The sequence below is a fragment of the Delphinapterus leucas genome, chromosome 8 (assembly GCF_059928025.1).
Source record: "Delphinapterus leucas isolate spDelLeu-1000000601 "Yukka" chromosome 8, BTC_Dleu_Yukka2, whole genome shotgun sequence".
Lineage (NCBI taxonomy): Eukaryota > Metazoa > Chordata > Mammalia > Artiodactyla > Monodontidae > Delphinapterus > Delphinapterus leucas.
This window is the reverse complement of record NC_143136.1, coordinates 37,712,105-37,735,568: the sequence shown is the minus strand read 5'-3', so window position 1 is coordinate 37,735,568 and position 23,464 is coordinate 37,712,105. Positions and strand designations below refer to the sequence as shown.

Here is a 23,464-nt window from a genome sequence, read left to right as displayed (position 1 = left end):
GGCAGACACACTTAAAGAGATGTATCAATGTAGTATAGTAGGTACCAACATATTAATGGAGGGTAAAGTGTAAGCTGTGGGTTTTGGAAAGGCTTCCTGGAAAAGATGAAGTCTGAACTGAATTTTGCAGAAGGAATAATGGTTAGTTCAGTGAAGAGAGGTGGGAAAGACTTTTCGTGTAACCAACATGTGACAGCATGAAACAGCATGTGGTATTCAGTGGACTTTAAGTAACCTGATAGTCCTAAAGTATGAACGAAGAGAAGTGGAGCAGTCAGAATGGAAGCCAGGGATGTAGATAGGAGCCATGGCCACATACGCCAAAGAGCCTGGACCCTATTCAGCTGGCACTGGGAAGCCAATAAAGCTTCACAGTGGGGAGTTGGGTTTTTTTCTTTAGGTAAGTCCCTCTAGCTACAATATGGAGTGAGCATGGGTATAAGAACATACCACAAAGTCGCTATAAACAAATTAATATGTATTGGATGGGAATCAGTACAGAAAACTCAGAAGTAGACTGAAGTACATGTAAGAATTTAATATATGACAAGAAGGATAATTCAATTCAGTAAGAAAAGAATAGATTAGTTCATGAAGAAAATAAAAAGTAGACCACCATCTTATTTTTTAAAAATTTACTTAACTTTGTACACACTTATATAGACATACAAACTAAATTTAAAAATAAATTATAGAAAAACCAAATACTTAAATGTTAAAGAAAAGCAATAAAAAATCTTACAAAAATGGTAGGAGATTACATGTACAATCTAGGCATTGGAAAGTGTTTCCTAACCAATGCTGAGAAGAGACATATTTGATTATATGAAAATTAACATAATGTATATGCAAAAATACCATAGACAAAGTCAATAAACAGTTCTGGAAAAAATGTTACAAAAGCAGATAACGTAATAACTGTTAACATCTATAATATGTTGGTTGGGTTCTCTGAGAAGCATGATGAGTTAGAGGTACAAAAGGTTTATTGGAAAGTAACACAATAGAGGAAAAAGGGAGGGGCAGGATTGGGCAGGAGGAGCCTAGGTACAAACCTGACAAAGTCTCAACCAGCCCAAGGGGCAGCTCTGGAGCAGTGATTGCCTGTTGGAGGAGTGATTGCCACGGTGGAAATGGCCAGGACCTATTGGCTGGAGATTGCCCAGAGAAGAGAAGAGCTTGTCCTCAGCCATCAACACCTCACTCATTCATTGGCAAGGGGCTTCTTCAAGAAGAATAAGACCATGGGTCAAAAGTTGACGTGGACCCTAAGTTACTGGACAGCTGAAGGCTGCCAGTGAACCATACGCCTTGCAGCTGCAGAGTGAGCCCTTTATTGAAGCAGAATCTGAGTGTGGCATCTCTGTGTTTGACATCTAACTCTCACAAACTGAGAAGAAAAAGGCATTTAATCCAAAGGAAAATTAGGCGAAGCACATGTATAGTTTACTGAAGATTAAGTCTAAATGGCCAAGAAACATTTGAAATGTGCTTAGTAATCTGGAAAGTGCAAATTAAAATAATGGAATATAATTTTATACCTATAAGAGGCAGAAATTAATGAGAACTACAACACTCATTGGGATGGAATATAAAGTGTTGTTACTCTTTGGAAAATCTATCTGGCATTATCTAATAAAATAAAAAATACATATACCCTTAGACCCAAAATTCTACTCCTGGGAATCTATCTGATGGAAATGAAATGACTGATTCATAAAGATGTGTGTACAAAAATGATTATTACAACATTGTTTGTAGTGGTAAAAAATTAGACATAAATTGAATACCTCAAATAGAGAAATGCCTGGATGAACTATGATATAGCCATACCATGGACTATTATGCATTAATTTAAAAGAATGAATTAGTAGATATTGCGGATGAGGTGGTGGGATCCTTACCAGGTATTGTTGAATGAGAAAAGGAAGTTTCAAAAGAGTATGTATAAAAATGTCTCCCCCTGCTTTTTTTGTAAATCAAACAATGACAAAAACACACTCTATTTATATGTGTATATCTACATATATGAATGTAAACCAAAACTGAAAAGATGCATACTAGGTTGTTAATTTGAGTTATTTTGCAAGGAGGGAGAGGGTTGAGTGGTTTGAGGAGTAGAGAAATGTGCAACACAGGTAAAAGAAGATTAAAAAATTATATGAAAAAATATGCATATGATCATATTTATGCTGTTATTTCTAAATCTCTTAAGAAAGGCAAAACCAGGCTTATACAGCTTGCAGGAAAGAAATAAATGAGAAAAATATGTCACAGAAATGGAAATGATCATACAAAATTTTATTGAATATACAAAAATTTTTTAGTTTTTACTGGTTTAATAGATGCCAAGATTGTTTATTTGCTGCGCAAATCAAACAGTATCTGGCCATATGAACAAATAGCATGGTTGTGGAAAGAACAGGGCTTTCGGTAAATTTATGTGTCTGTATCAGGAGAGTTTAGAGACTACTATAGTAACAAATGACCTCCAAATCTGAGGGGCTTACCACAAAGGTTGCTGTCTTGCTCATGTTTCATGTTCATTGCAGATTTACTTCAGCTCTGCACCGTGCCGTTTTCAAGATCCAGCCTCTGTCTGGTGAACAATTAATACTGTGGCAAAGGAAAATGAAATCATGGTAAGTATATACTGGCTCTTAAGTCTTCTGTACACAAGGAGTTCTTCCACTCATCTTTCATTGGCCTAAGCGAGTCACATGCCTGAGCCTGCTGTCAATGGGATGAGGATGTATTAACTCTTGCACAGAGAAGCATCAGTGAACATCTCCCAGAGTAGGATGATCTGCTTTACAACAAAGAGTATTAATGAAGTATTTTTATGTGATCATAATAATGAATGTTGTTAATGATTGGTGAGTGAGCAGAATTAATGATGAGAAATAAGAGAAAATATTTTTTATAATTCATTAAGTGTTTGTTTCTCATCCTCTGGATGTACAGGTAAGAGACACCCCTTTTTATTTTAATTTAGTTTCAGTCACAGATCACAGACTATTCTTGACATTTTCAGAACACAAACTAAAACCATTTTAATCTGTATTTTGCATATAGGAAGAATTCAGGTAGATGGAAGGGTAAGATTCTATTGTATCCACATATTTTATTTCTCTGAAGTTTAGAATTAATAGCAGTAGGTTGATGAGAAATGTAACGTTTATCAAAAATCAGAAAAATATTCCTTCCTTTAGAAGTGATAGTCTGGGGACTTCCCTGATGGTGCAGTGGTTAAGAATCTGCCTGCCTATAAAGGGGACATGGGTTTGAGCCCTGGTCCGGGAAGATCCCACATGCCGCAGAGCAACTAAGCCCATGCACCACAACTACTGAGCCTGCACTGTAGAGCCAACGAGGCACAACTACTGAGCCCACATGCTGCAACTACTGAAGCCCGTGCACCTAGAGCGCGTGCTCTGCAAGAAGAGAAAACACTGCAGTGAGAAGCCCGTGCACTACAACAAAGAGTAGCCCCTGCTCACTGCAAGTAGAGAAAGCTCGCATGTAGCAACAAAGACCCAACACAGCCAAAAATAAATAAATAAAATTAAAAAAAAAGAGAGAAATGATAGCCTGAAAATAATAGTGTTTGGTACTTTTTGCTTAGAGTTTAAGTATTTGCTCCTAAAGAATCTTCCAAATAAATTCTATCTGCAGCTATCAGTTTAGTTATTGAAAATTCAGTTTGGCTAGCAGAAACTTTAAAGAAAGCTCTGAAACCTCTCATTACACTAATTATAGTATTGTACTAGGTTTGTTGTTTGTTATCTCACTTCACAGTTTCAATTAAATTTTAGTCCTGTGCTTTTGCTCAATATTTCAGATGATTCTTGCAAGATTTTTTTCCCCTAATCTTTATTTTTTTTGGCTGTGTTGGGTCTTTGTTGCTGTGCGCGGGCTTCCTTTAGTTGCGGTGAGTAGCGTCTACTCTTTGTTGTGGTGCGCGGGCTTCTCATCGCAGTGGCTCCTCTTGTTGCGGAGCATGGGCTGTAGGTGCGCGGGCTTCAGCAGTTGTGGCACGTGGGCTCAGTAGTTGTGACTCACAAGCTCTAGAGCACAGGTTCAGTAGTTGTGGCACACGGGTATAGTTGCTTCGCGGCATATGGGATCTTCCCGGACCAGGGCTCGAACCCGTGTCCCCTGCATTGACAGGCGGATTCTTAACCACTGCACCACCAAGGAAGTTCCCACTGGTACTCCTTTTTTCTTTTTTTTTTTTTTTTTAGCTGCATTGGGTCTTCATTGCTGCACGCGGGCTTTCTCTAGTTGCAGCAAGCAGGGGCTACTCTTTGTTCTGGTGCGCAGGCTTCTCATTGCGGTGGCTTCCCTTGTTCCGGAGCACGATCTCTAGGCACACAGGCTTCAGTAGTTGTGGCACATGGGCTTAGTTGCTCTGCGGCATGTGGGATCTTCCCGGACCAGGGCTCGAACCCGTGTCCCCTGCATTGGCAGGCGGATTCTTAACCACTGCACCACCAGGGAAGTCCCTCCCCTAACCTTTGAAAACAATTGTGACATTATCTGAACAGTTTCACCAGGACATTTTATAAAGAGCAGAGAATGGCAAAATTCCCAAGTGCAGTTCAACAGCTGTTGCTCCTCCACTGTGGGTTAAGGGTAGAGGCACTGTGCCCATGGTGACCTATTTGAGTCAGTGAGGGTGGGAACTGTGAGATTCTCACAGAGGTTAATGACAGAGCAAATGCTAGCAATCCAGTTTTCACTAGACATTTGGCTTCTTAAGGGAAATTTATGTTTTTAAAGAAAGGATCCACTCTCTAATTTCCTCATTTTAATAAAGCAGATAAACTTGTGCTAAACCAGAGTTATACACCTGAAAACTTATTTGGAGCCAAGAAGTGCTTACGAAAGAGACCATACTTTACTCTTGTCTTACATTTTAATTTAGAACATGCATTATGATTTTGTGCTTATTTAAATATCTCACTCTGTTTCTTCCAAAAGATTTGAGGTAGGCTACAGCAAAGGCATAATAAGGCTAACAAAATAGGTATAAGAGTAATACATCATGATCAGGACTTCCCTGGTTGTGCAGTGGTTAAGAATCTGCCTGCCAGCAGTGGTTAAGAATCCACCTGCTAATGCAGGGGACACGGGTTCGAGCCCTGGTCCGGGAAGATCCCACACGCCGTGGAGCAACTAAACCTGTGTGCCTCAACTACTGAGATTGCACTCTAGAGCCCACGAGCCACAGCTACTGAGCCCCTGTGCCACAACTACTGAAGCCCACGTGCCTAGAGCCCATGCTCCAAAACAAGAGAAGCCACCACAGTGAGAAGCCTGTGCACCGCAACGAAGAGTAGCCCCTGCTCTCCACAACCAGAGAAAAGCCCGTGAGCAGCAACGAAGACCCAATGCAGCCGAAAATAAAATTAAATAAATAAATAAATAAAAGAATCCGCCTGCCAATGCAGGGGACATGGGTTTGAGATCTGGTCCGGGAAGATCCCACATGCTGCGGAGCAACTAAGCCCATGCACCACAACTCCTGAGCCCACGTGCTGCAACTAATGAAGCCTGTGCGCCTAGAACCCGTGCTCCTCAATAAGAGAAGCCACTGCAATGAGAAGCGTGCGCACCGCAACAAAGAGTAGCCCTGCTCGCCACAACTAGAGAAACCCCGTGCACAGCAACAAAGACCCAACACAGCCAGAAGTAAAAAAAATAAATAAATTTTAAAAAAGTAATACATCATGATGAAAGGAAAGGAGTGCATTAGAGAAAGAAATATGACTCTATATTTTCTTCTAGTGGGTCACGTGATACTGACAAGCATTAATGAACTTCATGTCTTGGCAAAATTGGAGGAAGAATCCCCATCACATGCGGATGAATTAGATTTGGGGTTTGTACCTGGGGTGGGGGAAGAGGAGGAGGAGGAACCTACCCCATATTCACTCCTGTATCGCAAGTGTCAGGCATTGGGTGTATGTTTGATTTGAAGAGGTTTATATTATAAAACCATACCTGGAAACAACTCAAGTTGTTAAATAAAATAAATAAAGAAGAGAAACAAGTTTTCATAGGGGTATCATTAGTGCCATTCTAGTGGTACTTTTCATAAATGCCTTTGTGGCTTCTGCATCTGTAGGGAACGTAACCACGACCTGAGCTCCAACTCCAGGATCTGTGTCAAAGTAAATTAACACATAGAAAATAATTCAACACTGACTCTATTTTTAAAAGACCTTTGCCCTGAACATACAGACTGTTCCCAGATGACTGGCCTAGGGCTACTGATAGTATATTTTAGCCTCAGGGTCTATGTGGGGTGATTCCTGAGGGGCAGTGGTAATGGACAAACACCTGGGCATTCTGTTTTCATGCAGGTAGTACAGGTTTGCAGCAGCCATCAGACATTGAAGAACATTGTCTGTAATTAGAGATTTCTTAAATATTTATTGTCTTTCAGTACTTGGAAGATTTATTAAACTGATGAACCTAGATCTATCCTAAACAATTAGTAGCTTCTCATTTTTTTTTTTTGGCTGTGCTGCGTGGCTTGTGGGATCTCAGTTCCCTAACCAGGGATTGAATCTGGGCCACAGCAGTGAAAGCCCGGAATCCTAAACAGTAAGCCACCAGGGAATTCCCTGTAACTTCTCATTTTTGTAGGACTGTTATCAAGAAGTGGAGTGTCCTACTTAGAAATGAAAGTAGTTGATTTTTATGTTTTAGTTACTGAAATAGAAGGGATGAAGGAATACCTGTTGAGAAAAGGTAATCTTGAATTTTAAGAGGTTGTATTAAGTTTTGCTCATCTTTCATCGACTTAGCATATATTTGCTCTACTATAATACTTATACTATAAATTACCCTGCAAATTGCTTTTTCTTGAACTAGCAAATCAAAATGACTACAATGTATATTGGGGAGCTCGGTGACTGAATATAAAGATATATGTGGCTCATTTGAAAATGCTGTACTCATATTAAATGCATCTTTGAATTGGCTCTTAATATCAAAATATTCTTTCTTACATATATGTGGATCACAGGATAAATGTGTTTCCTCACACACTGATGAATCAGTCAGCCTTATACTCCATCATGATGAAACAGAGGTAAAGCTGGTGTTAAGAGAAGAGGTAGTTGTGCCTAATGTGAGTGGTCCCAGATTTGAAGGAGTGGTTCTTCAGAATAACTGAAGTCTCCAGGACCATCCCGGGACTTGTACCCTATGAGAGCCTTGTGTAGTACAAAGAGCCACAAGCTTCAAAGTCATCATCTGGGACTCAAATCCTGGTTTTGTCACTTGAGCAAGTGAATTGACCCTTTTGATCCTATGTTTCCTTATCTGTAAAGAATTCTTCATAGAGGATTACCTGGTACATAGAAAGCAGTGATAAGTTCTCTTCCCAACTGTGATTTCCTGGTAATGTATGGAAAGTCTTACTATTCTCACTGGATTTTTCTTAGGCCCAGGGTTCTGAAGTGACTAACCTGAGCTGGAAGGACTACATTGACATACCAAGCCTTCAGTTCTGGGCTAGGTATTTTCAGGTTTGCTGCAGCTGGCTAGGTTCCCATCAGTTGTTTTTCAGTCCAATTCTAGATTTCATGTTACTCCAATTTATAAGCATCCTTCTAATTTTGCAACTACTTGCTTTGGGTCTGCTCTGAGTTTTGCCCTAGGATGGAATTCCAGGATCCTTGACAATAAGAAGTCCTCAGTGACAGAGCCCTTTTTCTTTATCAGAAGTGGTTGTTTTATTCAGCTAGAGGACTGCAAATGTAAAGATTCTGTCCACAAATATTTATTGAGCACCTACTCTGCCAGGCATGGTTTTGGGAGCTGGAGGTACAGCACTGAACAAAATAGGCAAGTTTTTTATGCACATGGAGATTACATTCTCCATTTCAGTGGGGCAGAGATAGGAGGTCAGCGTGAAAGACTATATAAGTAAACAATTCCATGGACAGGACAGTTTATTTACAGTGATAAAATCCTATGAGAAAACAGAATAATATGAGTAACATGGTATGTGTGTGAGGTTGAAGGGGCAACTTGAGACTTGGGGTCAGAGAAGACCTCTCTGAGGTGGTGATATTTGAATTGACAATTTATGATTCTTACTCACATCCCTTCTCCCTCTCCCTCCCATTCCCCCAACTTCCAATTTGCCCATGAAGTGGTTGTCACATTACTTGGTGAATGATTGGGAGACAGGAGTTGTGGGTCATAGTAACTTGGAAAGGGTTTTTTTTTTAAATGGAGGGTAGGAGTGTTTATATGGCTGCTGATCTGACCGAGTCTGGCTACACCTTGCTCTCAGTCTTGGGAGTGGGGCCACAGAGTAGAATCTGTGTATGGGTAGGAGCAGGTTCAATGGAGGGTTCTTTATTTTTAAACTGCAAACATGAATATCAAGAGAAGCCTTCTGAGCTTATGCTAGAGGACAACAGTATGAAAGACTTGATATATCAGGGTCCAACTATATTCTCAAGGCAGAATGAATTAGACAACAGTCTGAACAGATGCTCAGAGCAAAGATGTGTGTGTGTGTGTGTGTGTGTGTGTGTTTGCCTTCACATGAGGGTGAGAGAGAAGGCTGCTAAGGGAGAAAAGAGATAAGAGAAGATTTCAATTGGCCATCATCTAGTTGAAACACAAAAAAAATTTTATACACTGCATGCTATACTTTCTGGTTTATTTTTTTGAATATCACTGACTGTAAATGTTAGTAAGGTGACACTAATTTTTCTTTTTTTTTTTTTGTGGTACGCGGGCCTCTCACTGTTGTGGCCTCTCCCGTTGCGGAGCACAGGCTCCGGACACGCAGGCTCAGTGGCCATGGCTCACAGGCCTAGCCGCTCCGTGGCATGTGGGATCTTCCCGGACCGGGGCACGAATCCGTGTTCCCTGCATTGGCAGGTGGACTCTCAACCACTGCGCCACCAGGGAAGCCCCTGGTGACACTAATTTTAATATTAAAAAATAATATCAGGATGGTATACACAAACCATTTACATGGGAAATCCCTGTAAATGACATTAATATCATAGAACAAGATGATGAGTGAGATAACCACAGTTTTACATTTTTCAGAGGACAACCCAAGAATGCAATTTTTATGAGGGTAACACAGAAAAATACAGCTCTGAAAGCAACTGTAGAAGACAGAAATAAAACATAGTAATACTTGAATACCAAAGAAAAAAGTGGTAGGTTAAAATAGGTTATATTTGTGAGTATAGCAAGTAAAAATATTTCTGAAGATGAAGGACATGTATGGTTGTTGTAAGTCTGGGTGACCTTCTACTTCCTCTTGTCTGTGGGTTATAAGGGCAGATCAGTTGAAAGGAAACTAACTGAGTTTCCTCTCCTGTCTTTTACATATGAGAAAGAAAGAAAAAAGCATTTGCTATTATGGATGCAGTTCTCAGAATCTCACTAGAGGGTGGTGTTGGTTCTAAAACCAGAGATTGCTAATCTGGTACATTCATTACCAGGCTGCATTTATATTTAAAGAAAAGGTAAAATCAAGCCTTCTCAGTCTTCCCTAAAAGTTGGTAAATGTCAAGTCTGAAAACTCCCAAGGGCCTCATCTAGTTCTGGCTGCTTGCAGCCCCAGAGGAGCCAGATAAAGTAGTGAAGAGATTACCTGAGGAGTTAAGTGGCAGATTCTAATTTCACCTCCTGCACTAACTAGTAGACAAGAAACTAAAGCTCTGTGGGCCTTCTTCTCATCTGTAAAATAAAAGGGTTGTGCTAGATGATCCCTAAATCCCCTTGCATCTCTAAAATTCTGACATTCTAACAAATTCTGGGTCTAAAAGGCTGAAGAATTTCTCATGTTCTTAGTCAAAGGAACAAGTAACATCTCAAATTATAAAATTATTAATAATTAAAATATAATTTAATGTTATAAATAAGGTTTAACAGAGATTCTAATATTAAAAAGCCTTTAAATTAAAATGTCAAATCTTCTGTCCTACTAGGGAACCTCAGAGCCATCCTTTTTTCACCTATTTGAACATTCTGTGGTTAATTTCACTGCCTTAATGCATCATTCAAGGATATCGCTCCTCTTGCTAACTTGCTGGAAATGAGGCAAAATATGTTTATATAGGATTATCTAGAGAAAGGAGGTTGAACCATTCATTATCAAATAGGGATATTTTAGGATAGAGATTAAATCCCCTACCTCACCTTGTGCTTAGCCAACATGCATCATATCTACGCTTTGTGAGGAGCCACTCACCAGAGGATTTAGTTGGTTTGGCTTCCTATTACCCTCACCTCTTTTTATCTGATTCCATTTCCTTGTCATATTTATTCACATTGCAGAGTGAACTGAAGATGTTTACACGGAAACTGAAGCAAATTATCCAACAACAGGGTCCCAGTAAACCCTAATTTATCTCTGCATGGACTTAACTTCTAAAGGTGAGAGGCTGCAATTAACCCCTGATGGTGCGAAGCTGCACTCCGCGTCACCCCAAAGGCTTTGACCTTAATACTCAACACCCCATTTCCTCCAAATTGCTTTGCTTTGCAAAGGAAGGTTTCCTTTCCCCCGCCTCTGTCCCATCCCCGGATTTTGTTGCAACTTCAGGTTCGTTTCGAACATCTAAACTTCCGAAAATACACACGGAGCGCCTCCGGGTGCGCACACGCGCGCTCTCACACCCCACTCGAGTACACAAGCCCGTCTGGGTCGGCTCCCGGTTAGAGAACACATTCCATTCTTCGCGCTTGGGCACACCCCTCCCTAGTGGGGATTGGTCGGGCCGACCCCCCCCTCGGCGAGGCGAGGCTCCTAAGAGGCCCAGACGCCTGCCAATCCCCACGGGCTGTCAAAACAAGTCCTTCCCTCCCTGTCACAACAGAGCGGAGTGGAGGTCGCCGCCGCCGCCGCCGCCGCCGCCGCCGCCGCCGCCGCCGCCGCCGCCGCCGCCGCCGCCGCCGCCGCCGCCGCCGCCGCCGCCGCTGCCGCAGCCGCCGCACTTCCTGGGGCCACTGCGCCGCCATCCGCGGGCAGGTGGTTGGTGCGCCGGGCAGCGGTCGCCGGGCTCCAGCCCTTCTCAGGCCGCTCGCGTCCCGGCCTCAGAGGCAGCCCGGCCAGGCGCCCGATGCCTTTTGTCTGGCGCAGAGCGGGCGTTTGCATCACGTTTCGGACACCTCCCTCTCCTTTTCGCCTCTCCTTCTCCCTGCCGCTCACATCTCACTCCCGCCGCGGTCCCCCCAAGGACTGCCGGCCTCCTGGATCAAAGCCCGCGGACGTCTCTACTCGAGCGATGTCTCCTCTCCAGAAAGTTGCCGCCACCGCCGCAGCCACCGGGCGGTGAAACAAAGTCTGGCGCGGTCGCCTCCCGGTGCATGAGCGCACCCGTGCCCAGCGGCTGGACTCCGCTGCCGGGCGTGCCGCCTCCCCCCGGGGAGCCCGAAACGCGCTCGGCTATGGCCGAGGGCGCAGCCAGCAGGGAGGGTCCAGCGCCGACAGACGCGGCCGGGAGCGAAGACGACCCCCGAGTGGGCCCGGACGCCGCCTCCGGGGACGGCGTGGCGGCGGCCCCTGGGGGCCAGTGGAGGGACCGTCGCAGCGGGGTCGCGCTGCCCAGCGCTGCCGGGGCCCCGGCGGACAGCGAGGCCGGCCTCCTGGAGGCTGCGCGGGCGACCCCCCGGCGCAGCAGCATCATCAAGGTAAGCGAGGCCGCGCGGCCCCGGGAGCGTGGGTGTGGATGGTGGACCGTGGATGGGTCACGGGCCGGGGCAGGATGTATGGTGTCCGGAGGCCACGCAGGCTTAGCATTGTTTTCTCCCATCCCCTTCATTACCGAACCTTCCTTCCTTGTCCGGAGGTTCCCAGACTCAGTTCTTGGCTGTGAGAAGCAGAAGTGACTTTTTTTTTCTTGACAGAGGAGGAAAAGTTCCGTTCTGCGTCTTTGCGTTTTGATGGATGCTTTTCCTCATCTTCTCTGAAAGTTTCGCTAAGCCGTTGATATGCGGAGGAAGGGAGGACTCAGTATAAATGCAGACCCGCGGGATGGTTGTGCACTGCTCTCCAACGAGAAGTTAGCTTTTGCCGCACAGTAAAGGAAATGCACAGTTTACCCTCAAGTGAAGCAAAACAAAACAAAACAAAAAACCCCAAACCCTCGAGACTCAAACTGTCCTGAGATCTCACGAAGCGTGAGCTTTCCCCGTAGGCAGGCAGAGTTTTCAGTGGCCCCTGCAGCAAAGTAAAGAGCGATGTTGGAGCCCAGAGTTTCCGCGCTGCAGAGAGCGCAACCGAAAAGCAACCAATCCACCAAGCAGCACCCCGGGTCCTTGTGGTTACCACCACATGCAGGGAAAACGCTTCTCGACCCCTCAACTACCAGTCAGGGTTTCTCTCCATCCATCTTCCTTCCACTTGGGGCTTGTTTCCTGTTTGAGATTTCATGACATCGGGATAAGGTCCCCTGGAAGTCAGAACCCTTCCACAGGCTTTGGAAAAGGGCCTTTTAGCGTAAATGCATGTGGGTAATCTTCGGTACGTGACGTTAAAACCGATCTTGGTAGAACAGTCAGTATGAAACTACTTCCATGTAAAAGTAAGCCAAAGATGATAATGAAGGATGGACTTGGAACTACTTACTATTCAATGTGCTTGTGTTAATACATTAAAAACCCTTGCTCAAGTTTAAGCTGTGTATACACCACATAATACGTGTCTCTTTCTCAGGCTCTAAACTGGAGCTCCTAGTGCCGGTGTGGGTAGACTGCTCCCTTAGTCCATCCAGCCAGCTCCAAGTATAGTCTAGGCTTTTCCCCAGTACTGACACATGGAAGTTTAAAGCCACACAGGGAGATTTCTATATTAAAAGAAGAGTGGGTGGTAGTTACAAATGACTTGTAGTAGTTTCTGTTATTTTGTGACTTTCAGATTATGTGAAAAGAAGTGTTCTATTCTGGGTGTGAATTTGGATAAAAAGGAAATGATCACTTTTTTTCCTTTTAACCCACAGGTCAGAAAGCATATTGTTTTGAATCTTAAAAAAAATCACAATTAGATAGCACACATTTTGGAATCTAAAATATAGACACTACACGTGTTGTGTGAAAACAAGAGCCTCAAGATAGTTTAAAATATACCATCATAAAAAGCAGTGGGCTTTTTTGTTGTGTTGTAAAAAATGAAAGTAACAGAGCATAAAGGAATATACAAATTCTTGCAGCTAAGCTTGCAATTTTTAACTTTTAGTTATGTGCTGATTGATATTCTCAGAAGAGTCCTTGCTAAGTAATGATGCCTCTGTTGTTTTGAAGTTTCTTTTTGTGACAAAAAAGGAGGGAGACAACAGAGTAGCAGCTTGATTCTTTCCCTATTTAATAGTAAAATAAATATTTAATAAATGACCTTTAAAATTAAAGATACCAGAAAATGAAGTGAATTATTATTATTATCTTTAACTCTTATTGAAAAAGTAATATATGCATATGATAGAAACAAATGTTGCAAAGGAGTTTGAAGGGAAAACTCCCATCCACTCCACATTCCCACTTACATGGTCCACCCCCATAGCTGTTAACACTTTCTTGTGTATCCTTCCAGTAATATTCCATGTATATATAAGCATATGTATCTGTACTTATCTGTGGTGAACTACTGATGCTGCTGACTTATGTAATAAAGTTTCTCTAGAGTTTACAGGCCTCATATCTTCAGATTTGCTCCAAACATTTTGATGTCTAGAGGGTTGTCTAAGGTCATTGTGGTGGGTCTGTTAATCTTCAAGGATAACCTGGTAGGTCATTGGTGGGTAGCAGTCCTTGGGGTCTATTCCCAGAGCCCTTCATTATCTTACAGTGGGGAAAGAGGCAGTTGGTGGACTCTGTGCCACTCCCTCTCTGAGATCAGGGACCTTTCTGTTGACATCTTGAATCTGCTGCCCCATGGTTTGTTCACTTTAGCATAGTAAAAATGAGAATTTCTAAAAAAGGTCTAGATCATATAAGAAATAAGTAGCACATGTTCTGTATTGAGAAAAGATTGCATTCTTCATAGTTTTGCCAAGAGTTCTTTTTATTTGGCACTGAAACATACACAAAAAAGAAAGGCTCTAGTACATTTTATATTAATCAAACTATTAAATGCTGTTCCAAACAGCCTTAGTACAGGGATAATTGATATTCATGATCATAACTCTGAGCCACTGAAAGATTGTGAATCATCAAATATCAAATTATTTTCAGCTCAATTTAGGTATTGTTTCTAGTCTAATTGTTTGACTGCTAATTCTCTATAAACATGGATATTAGATAAATCAGAATAGTGCATTCCTCTATCATGCCAGAAAACAGACTGTCTTGTATATTAATAAAAGGAATGTTTTCAGTAAATTTGCCCTCCCTAATTTGCGAAAATATGTGTTTAGTTGAGAAAACAATTTCATTCTGAGCTGATGAAAACAATAGCATTTATCTTTACACATCTTTGGAAAGTCTTCTTTCTACTATAATTATGTTTCTTCCCTTATATGCCCAGTTCTAAGTTTTAAAAAATTTAAGGTGAGCGTTAAACTAGGTTCTCTTTAACCTGTCCATTTTTTCCCTGTGTTTTTCTGTGTGAGCTTTTGGACAGCATTGACGTTGATAAATGTTGCATGTTTTTTGGTAAGTGCATTGTTATATACCACAATATTGCAATAGACTCCATCTTAATTGCTTCTTCATGACTTGTGGTTTAAAATTGCTTCTTCATGACAAGTTAGTTACATGCAAGGTTGATAATATCTAAAAATTATGTGCTGTTGTAGGTTCAAATATATTTCTACTTAAGGAATTAGACCATTTAACTATCTGGTACTTGATATCAAATTTATACATTTAAAATATTTAACATTTAGATTATAGTTTACAGCTCTATAACTCTATAATAGAAATTTTTGGAAACAGAAAGCGGTGTAGCTTATTCCTTATGCCAGATGGCAGGAATTGAGATATAAAAGAGCAGTTGTGGGACGCTGCACTTCCAATGCAGGGGGCGCGGGTATGATCCCTGGCTGGGGAACTGAGATCCCACATACTGTGCGACCAAAGGAAAAAAAAGCAGTTGATTTGGCTCCCACTATATGTAATGTATTGAAGAATTCTACTTTTTTCGATTTCCTTTTGATTCTACTTCAGTACGAATTCTTGAGAAGAAATTATCACTTGGATCCCATGGACATAGATGTGTGGGATGAAGATAGGAGTTGGAAATGAGGTGCTGAGACGTGCACTGAAGCAGCTAGAGTAGTGACTTCCATGTTGTTCATGTCTCTTATTTTATATTATGGCCAGTCTCATTCTGTCATGTTCATTGTGGGGCTGGTGTAGTGAGTTTCTGAGCTGCAGCCTCAAAAATGCACCTTGGGTACCTGTTGACCCATGTAAAAATTATGGCTCTCCTCAAACGGGCAAGGGAAATTTTATTCACTTTTATGAAATGCTGCCTACTATGAGTCAAGTACTAAACTAGGAGCTTTCATACATTATAATCAATCCTCATAGCAAACTCTTTAAAGTAGAGAAGGGAGGCATGGACAGCTACTGATACAATGTGGAGTCAGGATTCATACCCATGTCTGCTTAACATGCTGATTCTCAGATGCAGAAAGCCCATAATCCATGAATACTTTTTTAGGTTAGAAACAACATGAACATCTAAGAACGTGGCATATTCTTCGGCTCCCAGGCTTGTGGGTAAACTATCTTGTCTCAGCTCCACCTCTCCAATTCAGAACACCTGGAAATGGATGACTCTAGAAAGGGATTGCTGTTCCTTTTGTCTTTGGTCATTTTGTTAGGCCTGTACTGTATTTTAAAAGGTAGAGCAGCTTGGCAGATTAAACTAGCATTATTTTGAGATAAGTAGGATTGTACATTGTGAGTAGAAAAGAATCATATTTATATTATCATTGTCACTCCAGGAAGAAGAAAGGCAAGTTAATTTTGAAAACAATATAATCCATCCAAAACAAAACAACATAACAACTAAACTATTTTAGTAAGTGTGCTTAGTTCCTAAAGATTTCTTAATTTGTATTTGTGAATTTATGACACCTGTTACTGGCAAGGATATTGTGTTTTTCCTTAACCACACAACTTTGTATTCAAAAGTTTAAAATCTTTGAAAGGTAATATCTGCTTTCTTAACTCTTTCACACTGACTTGTTCAAAAGCCTGTGAACAGGTGCTAAATCTATACTAGACTAAGCTCAGGCAGTATGTATAAGTAGGCACACTTGTATCATTGTATAGTACTATGTAATGGTTAGAAATGATAGATTATATACAGAACACCTTCCCTGTGAGATGTTGAGGAAGATAAAAGCACAAGGAAGTAAAAAAGAGACAAAAGCCAAACAAACAAAAAAACCCCTTTACTGTTAGCTGGGACCAAGATTACAAGACAGAACTCTAGAAAGCTGGACCTGATCATGTTGTAGGTACTTTTCTCTGAGGCTCAAGTGATTTCAAACCAAAGCAGGCCAAGTAGCCTGTGTTCTTAAAGCCCATGTCTTTCATCTCAGATCTGACAGCTGATGACGAGGGTGGGCTGCGCAGGAGCTCACCCCATCGGGCTAGAGAATAAGGAGTCAGCAGGAGGAGAATGTGTTTCCCCTCCAAACCTCCCTTGGCTCAGGCTGGGTTAGGGTCTGGCTCAGGAAAAGGGCAACTGTGTGGGAAGAGTGAGTGTAAACTGCCTTGCTCTGCTCCCCTTCAGGTCAGCACGTTGTTGGGTGAGGGGAGAAAGAGGATACCACGCCATGTGCACTCTGACCTTTATCTCCTTTGAAAACTTCACCTCCACAAAACAGAGTCTATCAATGTCCTTGAACTTGCAGTCCTGTAACCATTTATCATGACTAAATTTTGGAGGCGGTAGTAGGGGCAGAAGTGGGGGATGAAGGTTGGCAGAGTCTGTGCTCCCCCTGGAGACTGACATGCAAGATGCAAAGACATCTTCAGCATTTAGTGAACTCCCCTTTTGAAATACTTTGGAATTATTGATTCCATGCTATAATTATTATATATTTAGATATGTTATTAATAATTAAATGCTTATTTTGATGTTTAATCTAATAGATAAAACACCTAGTACATCTTGCAGAGATTTTCCTATTGAGAAATTTTCTTATAGCAAATGCTTATATAAGTTGTATTATGAGTCTGGCATTGTTCAGTTAATGTGTATTAATTCACTCAATCCTCACAATAACCATATGAGTTTAGTATTTTTAATTGTTATTTCCCTTTTTACAGTTGGAGAGATATGACTTGCCTAAGGTCACACAGCTAGTAAATGCAGAGCCAGGAAATGGACCCAAATGGTCTAGCTCCAGAGGTTGCTTTTAATCTTTATGCTGTACATCCTCTTAAATAATATTGATTTAAACCTTAGCTAGTATGCATGAAATAGCAGACATTATATAGCTACCTTAAAAACTAAGTTTAGCTGACAAATCGAAAAGAAGCAATTCTGAAAACAACTTCGGGAAACTCTGATAAGGATTCTTTGATTATGTTTTTTTAGCTTCTTAACCTTTCATGTAAAATACCCATGACTTTACAATAATATCGTACACTACTTTCCCTTGAGACGACTGGAAGTCCTCTTAGTACATTTTTACTCTTTTATCAGAATTAGCATCTTTACCATGTAGCAAGAATTTATGATCCAACTTTGCTGTAAATTACACAGGCTAAGGATGGACTGTTACTTAATCAATGCAAACTGATATGATTTATTTTATAGTTTGATAGTTTTGTCTTCCAGCATCAATAAATCAGTAAGGAGTATCTGAGTTTCTAATCCAAGGAAGTTGGAATTTTGATAAGTGGTAGTGGATATGATGCTTTATCATTAATATTTCTTCCCAATTACATTTGAGGTAAGTGAGTTCATCACACATATGAGGAATATCTGAGGAATTCCATTAAACTGAAAGTCTGTTTAATCATTTACTTCCTTTTTTGGGGAGTGGAAGTTCCAAAAAAAAAAGGGAAATTTAAATATGTGAGTATGTCATGAAATTACTGTGCTTGTGGCTACTTTATTGTGTTGATGGTAGTGAGTCCATTCTGCTATGCAGAGATACAGTACCATGGCCAAATCATACCCAGAGGTTTGTCCCCATCACTTGGAGACTGGCCAGGTGTTAAAGGCACAGTCAACTCTCTTGCTGAAACACTCCTCATATGTCAGGTTTAATTAACTCTCTGCCGTTATATTAAATTATTGAAAGGACATAGGACTTTGGCTTTTTCTTTCTCTTCTCTCTCTCTTTTTTCTATTGCAGCATTTGCACAATAAGGTGTTTAGTCACATTCTCTTAAAGTGGAATTTTTTCTTTTGGAAAAAACAGTAAAGCTTTCCCCAAACATATGAAATTCACAAGAAATATTTTTCCTAATACCTTCTCATGTTCAGTTAGTATGGAATCAACCTGGTTTTGTGATAAATGCAGTCGTATGTATGTGTGTACACACTTAATGCTAGACACATTAGAAGTCAGAAGCCTCAACAGCAGGTGACCTTTTTTCCCCCAGCTTTATGTCCTACAGCTGGGATGATGGTCTTTATCCCAAGACATGTTTTTTATGAAAGTAACTGCATGGACTATGAGAAGCCACACTCAGAAATGTTAGCCAAACTCAGAAAAGTTTGATCAGAAGTTGAGATTTTTGTGGTTTGGGGAGAAGAGAAAGAGGATCAATGTGTGCTAAAGAGAATGGAGTTGGATGGGCCCACGTTTATAAATGGAAAAAGTAATGCTTCAACAAATAGCTCTCTACCTAGATCATTCTGCCGGAAGTTGTACATTTGGGAATTCAAATTTTGGGGATTTTGATGGCTTTTTGGTTCTTCTGGAGAGTCTTTTAACTAATTAACACCTCACACCTTAACACACCTAATAGTGAATACTCAGCTTAGGGCCCTTTGAGCCTAGAGATTCCTGGGAAGGATCTAAGAAGGACTGGTCTAGTTTGTTGGTGGGAATGCATGGCATTAAAGACAAGTTTTGTCTATTTTTCTGTTTTTCTAGCCCTAGCCCTAAGAAAGTCCAAGGAAATTCTTTATAGTTGCACCCTTAGCATGACAGGGTCACCAATACAGAGAAATGGCTTCTGGTAAACAAGATATCATAGCAGTTGGTGTAACAGGATGGAAGTAGTTGTGAGTGCTAGAATTAGCCATCACAGCTTAAAACAAAAGACTCTAAGATTCCATAGACTCAGGGGACCGTGAACTGTTGTGTTCAGCCACCATTTCCAGTCTTACGGAGAGGCAGCCTTTACTACTGCTCTTGTCCACCCCTTTTCCCCAGGCTAAATAAGGGGAGGACTTCGAGGGAGGAGGTAACCTTGGAAGAGGGTTATGGTTTCTGAAGAGAGCCTTTCCCTTCCACTTTCCTTATTTTGGGTGGAAGATCTCATGACCCTTTCTGAAGTTGAGAGAGAAAGAACTCTAGAGAATCATGTGTAAAGATTGGGCAGGTAATGGTGGTGGCATGGAACAGTTCCCCTCTCCACCAAGTCTCCCTGTAAGTTGGGACTGATGCTCATCTCTTCTCTGGAAGATACTGAATTACCAGACCATCAGAGCCCTGATGCCATCCTGATTGTGGAGGAAGATGGCCAGGCATATTGCTGTGCCCCACCCAAAGAACCCATTTGAGCATAGGGACTCTAGTAACAAGAGGCTGGGACAGGGGCTGGGTAAGTGGTGGGAGGAAGAGGTCAGTGTCCAAGGCAGATCTCTAAAACCAATATGATGAATATGCAGGAAGAAGGGCACTATTGAGAATGATCAACTCTACTCAGAGTCAGCATTTGCATGCCTGCCTCACAGAGAGAACCAACAGTAAGTTCAGTGTTAACCTGAGGAGCAGAGAAAGCCAACCCAGTGGGGCCTTCAACATCCCTATGATGCCATCTACGGGGACACCGTGGCCTTTCCTATGCCTCCTCCAGCCCAACCCTAGAAGGGAAGTGTAGGGAGGAAGAGAAAGAGAGAAGCGGGTAGACTAGACCTACCCCCAGCCACGGCAAATGCCACCACCATTTTAGCTCGCTTTGGGGGCTATGGGATGGAAAGAGGACCTTGAATTGAACATGAGATTGAAGTTTTAAAATGAATAGGGAAGAGTTTTTAAGGACTTGAAAGAACTCTTCTAATAACTGAAAGAGACTGAAACACTGTGGAATCTGAGTGAGTTCAGTTATTAGTGGTAACTGGAGTACCCAGGGGCAAGGGGATCTCAGATGGCATAGTTGGGAGGGAGCAGTTGTGGGAAATATAAAACTCACTTGTTTGTACTCCAGCAACTTAAGACTGCTTAATTATCCAATTACATTATCATAGAATTGGAGAGCTTGAGATCGTTCTCTAATTCTACCCCTTCACTTACCAAGCATGTCTAAGAATGGGAGAAGGATGGGAGAGATGGTCCACCATCTCTCCCATTCTTCCAGGGAGCCACTAGAGAGATTGTTTATGACACCATGGATAGGTTATGGAGGCTTCTTTTACAATTTCACGGTATAGAATAATAACAGGCACGAACATTGTCAAGATCTTACATTATTTTTAACTCTTACAAGAGTCTGGCAAGACATAGCTATGGTTATCATTTCAACCTTACAGAAAGGGAAGCCAAGGCTCTGTGAGGTAGAGAAACTTGTTCCAGGTCTCACAGATATTAAGTCTGTGTGTCTTTGGTAGGGTAGGGGTGTGGGAGGGCAGAATTTTTTCCTCCCTATTTTCTTTATCCCTCAAATCTGCAACCCCAGTATCCCAAATTTCCAAAAAACAAACAATGATTTAAGAATACGTTGATCTGGTTGCATGGGGCCAGTGTTAAAACTAAGTTAAGGTGGTTCAACCCTGCATTGTTCTGCAGTGAAAGCAACAACCACATCTACTGTGCTAGGGACACATATTTCAGTTGAAAGTCAGAAGGATCTAAGAAACAACAGTAGATTTGAGGGGATTGTTTTGGCATACCTTCTAGATTGCAGGTTTAGGTTTCTTACTCTTCAAAACCTACATTTTAGAAACCCTAAATGTTAGTTTTCTATTGTTGCTTTGACAAATTATCATAGTGTCTTCAAACATAAACTTATTATCTTACAGTTCTAGAGGTCTGTAGTCTGAAATGTGTCTCGCTTCGCTAAAATCAAGGTATTGGCAGGGTCGTGTTCCTTTTTGGAGGTTCTAGGGGAAAATACTTTTTCTTGCCCATTTCAGCTTCTAGAATCTGCTGCATTCTTTGGATCACGGCCCCTTCTGTTTTCAAAGTCCAGTAACAGCCAGTGGGGTCTTTCTCGTCTCACACCACCTTTAACTTTTAATTTTTACCCTGCCCCATTCTAAATCTTTTGTCTCCCTCTTCCGTATTTAAGGATCCTTTTGATTACATTGGGTTCACCCAGATAATCCAAGATAATCTTCCTATTTTAAAGTCAGTTGATTAGTAATCTTAATTCCCCTTTGCCATGGAACCTAACATATTCACCGGTTCTGGGGAATAGGACATAAAGATCTTTGGATACCATTATTCTATCATATCCTGGTTTTAGAACTAGGTCATTGTTGTAGTGATGATTTTTTTTCCCATTCCAGATGAATTTTATTAGATTCTTTAAATACAAATATAATTTGTTACCAATATGAACAGTCCACTGGATTAAGATTTAGGATTTTGATAGTAGTGTTAATAGAAAACAATTAGTTTATGGATTTTGTGAACCTTTCATTTCTAACTGCATCTGCATTTTTACGTGATATACTTTTTATACATTAATATATAGAGCTTTAATAGAAAATTAAACTAAAATATCCTTAGAGTTTACCTCATAATAGTTAAATCTACCTCTTTACGGATTTGGAAACTGAGACTTAGGGGGATTACTGACTTCCATAAATCATAAAGCAAATTGGTGGAGAACTGGTACCAACATCTTTCAACTTTTTATGACCTCAACTTCATAAGATTTAAAAAGAAGGAGATTCAGATTTCTGGATTTTATTCTTAGTATATCCTTCACAAGAACTGAAGAATGACTTTCAGGTTCTCACAACATTCTTGTGCATTTGATTTGGTTCTGAGTAGAAAGTACTTCTGAAAACTCTGTGGGAAAATTGATTCAGCTGATCTGTTTTGGGCAGATATCCTCTACTGTCTTCACTGTTAAAAGTGTAAAACTTTATAAATTATAATTGGAAAGAAGAGATGATGTTCCAGACAGAGGAAGATTTTTTTGTGGTTAAAGATGTGGGTCTTCCTTTTTTTTTCTTTGAGAGGTATTTTGATGAGTCCTGGTGGCTAGTGTGTAAGATCAATTATTTATTTTACCCGCTTTCAACTTAATTGAATAAGTTTCATTAGAAGAATCATATTGTGGAAGCTACTTATAACAGCCATACACAAAACACACACTTACCGGAGTCATTACCTGTGTTCCTGTATGTGTTGTCAGAGGAAAGGAGTTTCCAGCCTGTATGGCAATGCAAGATGTTAAAATAAGAATAAAGCCCACAGTTTCCTCAGTGGTGCATATATTAAAGAGTAATTTCCAGGCAAGCCCACATCATAGAGAATGAACTACTGTCCGGTTTCATGGATAGTAAGACCAGCTTATGGAATATTTTCCATTGTATAAAGCCTGTTAAAAGCCAGAAGAGGGAAATAGCATTCTCCACTGACATTGGGATCAACTGAGGATGGGGTGGGTTTAGTGGCATTAAATAAAATTTAAAAAGTTGGAATCATAATTTTAAAAAATCCTGGATGTGGATATTAGATATTTATGTAGATAAAATGAAAACTTTCCTCCAGATATTTTTGTTGTTCTGAACTTCAAAAAAAGTCTGGAGAAACCAAACTGTGACTTACGTCCTTTAACAACTATGCCTAATATGTTATTTTCTTTGAAAAAATCTGCTTTCTTACAAGGTACAAAACATTGCTATGAGGCTTTTTATGGACATAAAAGCTCAACTTTGTGTTTATCTGATTATGTCTTAGATCCTTCTGAACTCTTATTCATGGTTCCAGTTTTGACAGTTGAAAATGACTTGAACATTTTAAAACATTTAAAGGATTTAAAGTAGATGACTAAGGTAGATTATTTGTCTTGTTCCTATAAGGATCTTGGTACTATGACCCTCGAGGGACTGTCTTTGTAGTTTTCTTCAAGCGCTCTTCTTCTTTTATAATTTGGGTGTTTTCCTTCATAAACTATTCTGTTTCTATCTTCCAGAAGTGTATCATTGGTGGTACAAAAAAAAGCATTGTTTGCTTTAGATGGCTGGCTCGACCTACATCAGAATTTTAACTTTCACTATTAAAAGTCTTTATTAAAAGAGGAATTTAGCTGAGAATATTTATACACAAATCTCTGAGGCTTTGGAATGAGGGAGTTCATTCTCCATATTTATAAATACTTG

At 40.8% G+C, this 23,464-nt stretch overlaps 1 protein-coding gene across 1 annotated transcript in view; it reads left to right on the top strand.

Moving 5' to 3' along the window:
• Nucleotides 1-10,998: 10,998 nt before the first annotated feature.
• PLCL1 (phospholipase C like 1 (inactive)) overlaps nt 10,999-23,464 on the top strand; it is a 359,068-nt gene continuing 346,602 nt past the window's right edge. The window contains exon 1 of the mRNA XM_022567333.3: nt 10,999-11,685. Within this exon, the coding sequence (XP_022423041.2) occupies nt 11,362-11,685 (324 nt within the window). The 5' untranslated portion in view covers nt 10,999-11,361. The remainder of the gene's footprint in view (nt 11,686-23,464) is intronic.